The sequence below is a fragment of the Pinus tabuliformis genome, chromosome 5_2 (assembly GCF_031772625.1).
Source record: "Pinus tabuliformis cultivar Carrire ecotype Pingquan chromosome 5_2, CPIR1, whole genome shotgun sequence".
NCBI classification, from domain to species: domain Eukaryota; kingdom Viridiplantae; phylum Streptophyta; class Pinopsida; order Pinales; family Pinaceae; genus Pinus; species Pinus tabuliformis.
Genome location: NC_142306.1, coordinates 452033435 through 452044880, shown reverse-complemented (window position 1 = coordinate 452044880; position 11446 = coordinate 452033435). Strand labels below are relative to the sequence as shown.

At 42.7% G+C, this 11446-nt stretch overlaps 1 protein-coding gene across 1 annotated transcript; it reads left to right on the top strand.

Annotated features, from left to right (window-relative positions):
• Positions 1–463: 463 nt before the first annotated feature.
• Positions 464–961, top strand: LOC149159622 (putative xyloglucan galactosyltransferase GT13). The gene has a single exon (XM_089434363.1). It carries the CDS (start codon positions 464–466, stop codon positions 959–961), a length of 498 nt encoding a protein of 165 aa, XP_089290489.1.
• The last annotated feature ends 10485 nt before the right edge of the window (positions 962–11446 follow it).

The window sequence follows — 11446 nt, the reverse complement described above, 5'->3', positions numbered from 1 at the left end:
CTCCTATCCGCAGCTCTGGTGACCGCACCTCAGTTCGCTGTGCCTCAACGCCAGCTTCGGGTGACCGCACCTCGGCTCGCCGTGCCCATCCGTCGGTTCGGCGACTTGCCGGGTGACCGCACCTCGCCTTGGCTCGTCGTGCCGTCGCACATCAGCTCGTCGGGCCGCCCGCCCATCGTGCAAGGGCGCCCGCCCCCCACGGTCCAACCGCCGGGTAAAGGGATGTTCGCCCGTCTCGTGCCTGCCCAGGACTCGAGGGCCTTACACAGTCCAACGAACAGGCCATCCCGTATCCGACTTCGTTTCACCCGTCGTCTGCTCGGCAAATCGAGGAGTGGACGACCCGGGTGAGGGCATCCACGCGGACTCGGCTTTTCTCCTTTGCCGGGTCAGTCCGACCGTACGTCAGCGACGGCGGCTTCCGCAACTTGCTTATGCGTCTCTGCGCCCGGTCGCCGGATAGATGCCGCTCGTGGACTGCGTGGCGGCTCGGTGCAGCCACCAGGCTGAGCCTGTCATACAGGCATTCATGGAGTCGGTCTTCTGCCTGCAGCTCCGCGGCGACACACAGACGCGCCGGTCGACATTCGATGCCGTCATAGCGGGATGCATTCCGGTGTTCTTCCACAAGGATTCGGCGTATACACAGTATACGTGGCATCTTCCATCATCAGACGGGGAGAAGGAGAGAGAAGGGTTTTCTGTGTTTATCCCGCAGAACGACGTGGTGACCAATGTGTCGATCGTGGAGCGAGTGCTGAGGGGCGTCAGCCCTGAGCGGGTGAGGGAGATGCAGGAGAAGGTGGCGAGTTTGATTCCCCATGTCATTTACACGATGAAGTCGACAACGGGCAATTCAAAGGCGGCAGGGTTGGTCCGGGATGCGTTCGACATCACCGTGCACAGGGTGTTGGACTCCATTTCTCAGCAGCGGAAGCAGCCAAATATGAGGCGGAGATGAACACTGTAGCATGCGAAGCCGAGGTCCATGATGTTATCAATACGAATTAAAGTTAGTACAATGGTAAATATAATAAATTTGGCCATCTGTTTCAGCTGTCCTCTAACTGTTAAGTTTTGTTTTATGTATGTTATATAATTTAAGTTTCTCAAAATTATTCCAAACATTAAATTTATTTTTACATTTAAGAAAACAAAAAAATCACAATTTAACTAAAAAAATTTATTCAGACTTCAGCCAAAACATCTGTAACTTAAAACAATCAAACAGCACCACTATTAGAAACTCAATTTAATTATTGATTGCAGATAGAGCAGATTCAAATTTTTGCTCGTTTATGTAGAAGAAGCTCAGAAATCTCTCCAAAGACCGAATCATAATGATAAACGGCTTATATCATTTTCCGCTCTGATAAGTCCAAGATGTCGGATTCCATGTTTACTACCAAAATATTTGCCACCACGGAAATACTCACCTTAGAAGCTTCTTGGCGTTAAATATAAAATAATTTATCTGTTTCCCAAGTTGGGTTGGGAAGGATGAAACAATTGACTTTGCTGATGTTAGAATATTTTTACAATTTAATATATAATTTAAGATATATTTAGTTTATATTTAATAATATAATAATTCAATTTGAAAATAATGACGAAATATGTAAATAACACATTTTATTATTAACTTTTATTTTTATTAAAATATAAATATACATTGGAATTAAGAAATCACTTTTTATTAAAAATTACGAAACAAATATTTTAATATTATAAAAAATAACAACCAAATACATTTATACCAAATATTATAAAAAATAGCAAAACAAAAACAACTATATAAAACGGCCATATTTAATTATGATGTAATTTTTAGCATCTTTCAATTCATGGGTCGTTCTCTGGTCGTCATTAAGACGAAACGTTATTCATGGCTTCATACGGGGAGTTCATCGTCTATGTATCAACCATTAAGTAGCTTAATATTTAATTTAAAATAAAAACAAAAACAACGTTATTCATCACTTCATATGGGAAGTCGACCGTATACCTATCAATTAGCGAAATATTTTAATTAAAGATTCGCTGATTTTGCAGATTTATTTTACCGCCTTCTCATAAAGAATTCCGATATAACATTAATTTAGCAATGGCGTGCCTTTCTTCAAAGAACTAATTTGATTCAACGTTGTTTCCAGGCTCTTGAGACAAAGAAATGTGATGTTGGTATTGAATCGGATTAACAAATTTCCTATGTGAATCTCGTTAGGTCTTTTGGGTTTAAATTATTTTCTTTCATTAAAACAATTTTGCAACTTTGTTGTCACATTGGTTGTTCAACCCTACTTGTCACGCCCCCAATTCTTTTTTTGTTAAATTGGTCGGGTGCGGCACCGCCTAAGTTAATAACTTTATCCATCGTTAATTAACTTTACGAACTACGCCTTCAACAATTCATAATAATCACGAATTAACATTATTAATGTGCGGAATCCATCAATAATACAAGATAATAACCCAATAATATAAGAGAAGTAATCTTTTTATTATATAAGAGAAAGATTACAATGACCGGGAGCAGCGCTCCACCGGCGTTCATAAACAAGGCGGGCGCCCGCCCGTGCAAGAGCGCACGGCGGTCTTGCCTCAACCTTCAACCGAAAATACAATATACAAGTTCTTTGCCAAACGGGCGGGCGCGCCCGTGCACAACCCAACTTTCTCACACGACTCGGTGGGCGGGTGCCCTAGCGCACCCTCCACCACGCCTTAACCGATTTTCACCAAGTGCCAATTCTGTGCGGACGTGCCCGGCGGGCGGGCGCATGTGCGCTGCCCTTTGCTGCGGCCTCGCTTTACTCCTTGCGCACTTCTTACTTGACTTGCGATGAGCCAAGGTTGATGCCAAATGAGCGCTCAACCTTTTACACTTATACGCTATCGTGGGAGGTGGCTAGCGCTCGGCCGACCTTCCCTTCGCACCTCTTCACACATATGCTGTCGCCCTTCGTGTGGTCGGCCCGCCCATGGTGCAAGACCGCCCCACCCAATACGCCCATCGCATATGGTTTTGCCCACGTCGGTTCGTTTAGCAAGTTCGCCCGACTTGCCTATAAACGATGGTTCGCCATTCGCTCCTATAATATATACATGCGCCTTGGTTTACCATCGCACTTTCTTGTGCCTTAGTTTATTTTTGCGACGGGAGGAGCGCGCGCCCGTGCATGCAACCGCAGGGTGTTACACTACCATTCGTTCAACCTTGCTCGCAGTCGTTCAACCTTGCCCACGAAACTTCAGACCAACTTTCGCCCTTGATGTTTGGTTGTTGATTGATGCCTTGAATGCTCTCCATCATGGCGTATATATACCCATCTCTCCACACTCAAGTGACACGGCCATCCACCCAAGTATGGGTCAGCCTGTCCATTTCTACATGTCGGCCCAGCCACATCTCCTTGCCCGCCAGATCCACATAAGTTAAGCTGGCCTCCTCCATCGCATGCCCAAGTCAGCCTATAAACTCTCCCATTGCACGTCTTGGGGCGCATCCGCCCATCGCACATGGTCGCGCCCGTCCATCGCACAAAACCGAGAAAGCCTCCGCACAACTCATCGCACATAACCAAGAATGCCTCTACACAACTCATCACACATAACCAAGCTCGAGCTCTCGTCACACACGTGGGCTCGCCCGACTTGACTCGTCGCATAAAATCGAGAAGTCTAGCCACCATTGCACATATCTGAGTTCGTCTCCGCACAACTCGTCACACATAACCGAGTTCGGGATCCTGTCACACATAGGTGCGCATGACTTAACTCGTCGGCCTGACATAACCCCACCCCCCCCACTCTAAATAAGCTTGTCGTCCTCAACAACTCCACCATATCGTCGCAAAATGTCACTAGCTCCAACATCTCCAAATTGTCCACGCTGCCCAACTCTGCTGTATCGTCGCACAAACCATCAAGGCTCATGACTCTAGGAATGGGAAAATTTCCTCAATCCATGACCATCAACCACATCCATCGCAATTTCCACATGTTGCCCCATTGTGGAAGGCTGGTCCCTCCAACTCACGCTACATGTTGTCACTCCATCAAAGGTCATGTTGAATCATCATGTATCATGATCATGTGAATTGTTGCCATGATACTCCAACTCAAATCAATCATATCTCAGTATACTGCTACCTTCCAAGAATTGAACTAGTCAGGTGATTAGTCCAACCATCACGCTCAAATCACGAAAATGCACTTCCTCATGCCATCATTGGCCATTTCTCTCAACATCCCATCATCAACTCGATCAAGAATCCATCCCATCTCTATCAAAGTATAAAGTAAGCCATGCTCAGGCCTATGAAGTAATATCCATCTCGTCTGCAACATGATTTCCATGATGGTGTCAATGAGTTGCATATCAATCAGTCACATATATCCAAACATCATCAGGCATATGTGTGAGGTTCATCTCCTCAAAATTAAGAGCTCCTCCCATCAAATCAACTCGCAATGTGCCATATCTAGGTCCATGAAGCAACCTCCATCTCATATACAATATGTAATTTGTCAAAGGGAAAGTCTACACCTACCCCATCATCCATCTGTTGCCCATGGTCATAAACCAATCAATGACCATGTCTATCAAAGTGGGCAAATCTGATCAACTCAACTCATGCCCAAGTGCTACCACCAAGGCATCACCATCGCTGCAACTCCATCAAATCCAAAGTGCCTCGTCTCGATCACATCCATCAAGTCACTCCCTCTGAACACACCCCATAAATCTTCCCAAAAGTATGCATCCCATACTGCATCAAAGTCAGGTACAGCACTAACCTTAATTCCTCAATGAATCAAATACTCCAATACCACAATAAAATGAATTATCCAATGGCTGCAACTATATCAAGTCATCATGAGCTACCATGAATCATCTCCATCCAACATCTCAGCAGGCATACATGTCTCGGTCTCAAATGCCACTACAAGATGCCTTTGCACTCCATGTGGTAGGAATACTCTCATCGACTACTCACAAATCCAAGCAGTCCATCGCCTTGTTGTACAAAAGTGCACAACATCCCCACTGGCTCATGTGTAAAATGTCTCCATGCGGCATCAACAAGTCCATCCGCACAACATCCTTGCCTTGGCACTCCTCATTGGATGCCCATAAGTGACATCTCTATAAGTGCTCCTGCATAATGTCCCTGCAAGAAGTCTTCCATGCTCCATCTATCCAACTCGATGTCCATGACTCTAGTTGCCCATGTTGTCTAACTAAGTAGACTCATCACAACATTGATCATCTCATCCTAGTCCTCAATTAGTTTTAGTGCCCACGGTCACTCAAACCATATATCACATCATATGTCACAGGTTCCTTCCATCATCGCTACCTCCCCCACTAGAGGTTCACCAACACTACCTCTTGGTCTCAGCCATGAAAAAGTCCACGCAAGTATCATATCATCAAAACTCTAGTGTGCCCTTCCTCCAATTTATCCATGAGTCATGTTGGGAAGCTAGCCAATTCTCCATATGGTTAAAGAATGACCCATCCTCCACAATGATCATCATGTACCTCCCTTGTCACGAGCATTTTCACCTTTTACCCTAATGTCACAAATTGTCCAAACAAACTATGCAACAATCAATGTTCCTTGCTTCTCCACACAAGGTCTCATCGTAGATATCCATGGTAAAGTTGTCCATTGCATCAGAAAACTATCTTTTCCCTTTCCTACATATGGGCCATCCTCCAAAAGCTCCAATGAAACACAAGTAACAACAATACTTACTTCATCATGAGGCTCTTCCATGTGAGTGCCTTCACCCATAAATGTCTGCATTATGTACGATCCTGGTTCAACTTGAGCAATCAATGGTACCTCAAGTTCTTCCTCCATCGTTGTCACATCTGCAACATCCTAATATATCATGGCTTCTTCTCTTTCATCGCAATCTGAAGCTACATCCTGCTCCATTTCCCAATCAAGTCAAAGAAGCTCTTCTTCAACATTCCTTTCCAAGACCTCAAGTTCATCTCGAATCTATGGGGGCTCTTCTTTCATACGCCTCAACCTATATAAGGTTAGAAAGAGCCTTCCTTGGCATTCTTCCCAACTTGCCATGTCTTTTCGTTCAGCTTGACCCAAGCACAATGCTTCACCCGCGCTAAACTTGTCATGAAGTGCAGCAATATCTGCTTCACTTCAAATATCCAATCGACAAATCCACGTGGAAAGAGGGCTCTGATACCATCTGTCATGCCCCTATTCTAACAGTAGTCTTTCAATTGCACATAGGCAGGTGTAGCACCACTACACTTTTTATTTTTACCAATATTAGAGTGTATGGACTACACCTAACTCCAACACTTAGCCAATTTTCCAATTTTTCAAGTGTTAACAATGCAGTAGAATAACATTTACTTCAATTAACATTCTTCATCTTCATTATGCCATGGAAATCATAAATCATACAAGTATACACAATTATAGTTGGGAGGGAAAATTCCCATAAAGTTTGCCCAATATAACATATAACTATAATGTACAATATCTCACAATTACAAGCTTACAACAGTCTTGTGCTACCAACTTCCTTGGCCTGCAAAATCCACCAAGTGTCACGTCACAACCTTACAGTTGTCCAGCTGCCTATTGCCCACACAAGATATGAGGAAACCTCAAGTTTCCTTTCCTTAGAACAATTCTGCAACTTTGTTGTCACACCGGTCGTTCAACCTTGTCGATCGTTCAGCCTTGCCCAGGTCATTCAGCTCGACCCGCAGTCATTCAGCTCTGCCCGCAGTCGTTCAGACTTGCCCAGGATGTTGATCTCAACCTATAGTCATTCAACTTGACCCATAGTCGTTTAGCCTTGCCCAGGCCATTCAGCTCGACCCACAGTCGTTCAGCTTGGCCCACAGTCGTTTAGCCTTTCCCTGGTCGTTCAGACCTGCCTAGGTCGGTTAGCTTGGCCCGTGGTCGTTCAGACCCACCCAGGTCGTTCAACCCCACCTAAGCCCTTCAGCTCAGCCCATGGCCATTCAGACCTGCCAAGGCCATTCAACTCGGCCCGTGGATTTCTGCACCTATTCGACTTACAACTTCGCCCAACCTTCGGTTTTCTTTTTATGTCTCCCAAACTCCACGAAACTTCAGACCAAGTTTCTCCCTTGATGTTTGGTTGTTGATTGATGCCTTGAATGCTCTCCATTATGGCATATATATCCCCATGTCTCCACACTCAAGTGACACAGCTGTCCACCCAAGTATGGGTCGGCCTGCCCATTTCTACATGTTGGCCCAGCCACATCTCCATGTATGCCAGGTCCACTTAAGTTAAGTCAGCCTCCTCCATCACATGCCCAAGTCAGCCTATAAACTCTCTCATCACACGTATTGGGGCGTGTCTGCCCATCGCACATGGGCACACCGTTAATCACACAAAACTGAGAATGCCTCTACACGACTCGTCACACATAACTAAGAATGTCTCCGCACAACTCGTCACAGATAACCGATCTCGCGTGCTTGTCGCAGACGACTCGAATCGTCACATAAAACCGAGAATTTTACCCATTGTCACACATAACCGAGTTTACCTTTGCACAACTCATTGCACATAACTGATTTTAGGCACCCATCACATAAGGGCGCGCCTGACTCAAGTTGTGGGCCTGATATCCTCCCCCACTCTAAATAAGGGTGTCATACTTGACAACTTCACCATATCATCGCAAAGTGTCGCTAGCTCCAAAATCTCCAAAAATTTCCATGTTTCCAAACTCTTCTCTATCATCGCACAAACCATCAAGGCTCATGACTCCATGAACAGGAAAGTCTCCGAAATCCATGATCATTAACCAAATCCGTCGCAATCTCCACATGTTGCCCCACCATGGAAGGTTGTCCCTCCAACTCACGCTACATGTTATCACTGTAACAAATGTCGTGTCAACTCATCATGTATCATAATCATGTGAACTGCTGCCATGATACTCCAACTCAAATCAAACATATCTCAGTATACTGCTAGCCTCCATGACTTGAACTAGTTAGGTGATCAGTCCAACCATCATGCTCAAATAATGAAAATGCACCTCCTCATGCCATCATTGGTTGCTTCTCTTAGCATCTCGTCATCAATTTGATCAAGACTCTATCCCATCTCTATCAAAGTATAAAGTAAGGCATGCTCAGGTCCATGAAGTAATCTCCATCACGTCTGCAACATGCTGCCCATGATGCTGGCGTGAATGTGTTGCATATCAATCAGTTTCTTCTATCCAAGAATCAACATCCATATCTGTGAGGTTCATCTCCTCAAAATGAAGATGTCCTCCCGTCAAATCAACTCTCAATGTGCCATATCCACGTCCATGAAGCAACCTCCATCTCATCTGTAATATGTCATCTGCCAAAGGGAAATTCTACACCTGCCTCATCATCCATGTGCTTTCCATGGTCATAAACTAATCAGTCACCATGTCTATAGACTATCAAAGTGGTCAAGTCTCATTAAGTCAACTCATGCCCAAGTGCTACCACTAAGGCATCACCATCGTTGCAACTCCATCAAATCCAAAGTGTCTCATCTTGATCACATCCTATTGGGCATGGAATCCTCCCACAGCATGTTTTGGGGCTCAAAGCCCAAGTTTTGGTAAAATATGTTATAAGACTCCGCGAATTGCGGGCGCGGAGTGTGAAATGTACATTGAGTCATAGGATTGTTCATCCTAAGTTTTGTAATGTAAGGTAATGTCATGTCAGCCTACCCATCGTCCGCAGACCATGGGATTGTATAAATAGAGCAATGCTCTAAGTTGTAAAAGGAATTAAGAGATAGATGAGCATGGATGAAGTCTAGAAGATAGTGGATAGAGAAGAAGTCTAAGTGTCTTGGGTCGTAGTAGTAGGAAAAGGCTTTGCATTTGAGTGCGCAGAGACCTATTAGACTATGTAGCTAAGTGCACAGACCCCTGCAGCACTCACCTACTAGAGTCTGTAGCTGAGTGCGTAGACCCCTGTAGCTGAGTGCATAGGGCAAATTTGAGTCTATAACCCAAGAAGAAGAATAATAAAGAGAAGCTTGATTCTAAATACTGTGTATCTGTTTCTGTATGATTTTCTATGCGTTTATACTATTTTATTTATCGTGCGCACTTCTATGAATACTGAACATTATTAAGTATAATTGGGCTCACACAGATAAGTTAAGTGATCGTATAATCTCAAATTAATAGTAAGGAACTAGGGTAATAACACGAATTGCGCCTTGAACAGGGCTGCGCAAACGCAACATTGTAGGCTGCGCAAACGCAACAATGTAGGCTGCGAGGTACTGATAGGTGCACATATCAATGTGCATGCAGGGTCAAACTGTGAACCATCGAAAAACCATCAGACATCTCTAGGGTGCGGAAACCTGGTTCTAGCACTCTCCCATACTACTTCGGTGAGACCTCAATCCGCGCTCCACGGACTGTTGTTGAAAGGGCCAATAGTACCGGGATTTGTTTGGTTAAATCATCTCTGAACTTGGGTCAGGCCCCTACAAGCCAAAAAATGGTTCCATTGCCGGGATCGGGATTTTCATAAGGGATGTCTAATGTCGTGTCACTAGAATCCAACGAAGAAAGAAACTAAAGGGTGGTTGCACAAGAAGATTCACGAGTTCGCAGCGCAAGAAAACACGAATCCACGAGTATCTAAGGAACAGTGGTTGGAGTGCTACTTATATATGGAATCCATGAAATTTTCTTGCATCCTTTCCTTCTGAGCTGTATGAGTGGATCGTAACGCTAGCAGACAGTCAGGGAAGGTGTAGGCTTGACAAACCAATCGGGTGGACTCTGGAATTAGTGCATAGACTGGAAGCGTAAGGAGATAAGATCACGCGAGCTGTGGACCATTGGCTTGACCGAATTATAAGAGTATTTATCACTGATTTCATGGTAGATACGACCGTCAGCGACAGTGAGGCGGAGTGACGCTTCCTCAAGGGACCGCGAGGTAAGTATATTAAATTTTGGAACACTTGGATTAAGATGCTATTGTGTGAAAAGCAAGTTATGCGAATAAATTAATGTTTGGGACTACGCGAAGTGGGAAGATCTACAGAAGCGGAAGTAATGAAGAATTAGAAACCAGTCCCTTAATTTCACCCTCGTGGGAAAGCGAGGAAGAACTTGCGAAAATCTCTCCGACAAGAGCGGTCAGTCTGATTTATTATTTTTGCTAGGGACTGCATGTGGTTTTCCCTCCTCATATATGGCCCTTGAAATGCTAACCTAGTTCCAATTTCCATTCTTATTCATCTATAAAATGCATTATTCTATATCACTCCCTTTTACTGTAGTATGAGTATGTATTCAATTTTGTAACAAGTGAAATAATGCTACCATGACATGTATATAATGAATTACTACCTTATATAATTACAACCCTCAATTTCAAAATTAAATACATTTAACACAATTTTTTCCTAATATTCACATACTTATTTAAAAGTTCATGGAAATAGATTAGAGGTTGCCATGTTCCTCCCAATCATTGAACTATGTTTTCAGTAGCCCCCCCGAGCTCTACTCCTCCCTTCCACAAAAACAACTCGGTATTTATTTCATGGCTTACACTTCCTTAACCCAAGGAGCCTCCTACTAATTCTAGGTTCAAGTCCAAACTTTCTCTCCTAGTGGCTGCATTCTCCCACAACTCTTTTCTTTCACAATTTCCATCCATGGAATTTATCTATAGTCATGCATTCTTTTGGTGGTCTTCTGAGCCAACATTTTTTCTTTTGATTGCACCGTCTTGGGAATAATCGATTCCAACTATTATATTGGATGTTATAAGTCTAATATATCACATGATAGCTTTTAATGTATTTCCCAAAAATAATACATAAAATAGTTTCTTTTTATTAACAAACTAAATATTTATATTCTCATAACAAATTACTTTTTACCAGTTGACTTTGAACCACATGTCCAATATAAAATTCATTTTTAAAAAAATCTGATTTACTATATATATATATAATATAAAATTATAAACAATAATAATGAAAAATCTTCTTAATAATTTTAATAAATTTTTTTTATCAATTTATATTATCAATTATAAGTTATTTTATTAGAAAAAACAAATATATATATATAAATTAAATTTTGTTGGTTATATTACAATTTTATTATTCAAATTTCATTTATAGATATATAAATGAATTTAGCACCTTAAAGTATTTATATTATTGTCACACAAAACCCATAATTAATTCAAAGTACAAAAAAAAAAATTACATTAATTACCAAAGTTACCGGTGTATAGCTTTTACCATGCATGTACATCATAATTAATGTAGTTAATTATGCCATTGAGAGACATATTACGTACCAAATACTCAATCAAAATCTTTAAGGATATTCTTTGTTGATTTACCCTGTATGGATGTATTGTCACGCGGATTA

Excerpts from the sequence above, each read along its gene's own strand:
- LOC149159622 (XM_089434363.1), top strand. The coding sequence starts at position 464 with ATGCCGCTCGTGGACTGCGTGGCGGCTCGGTGCAGCCACCAGGCTGAG.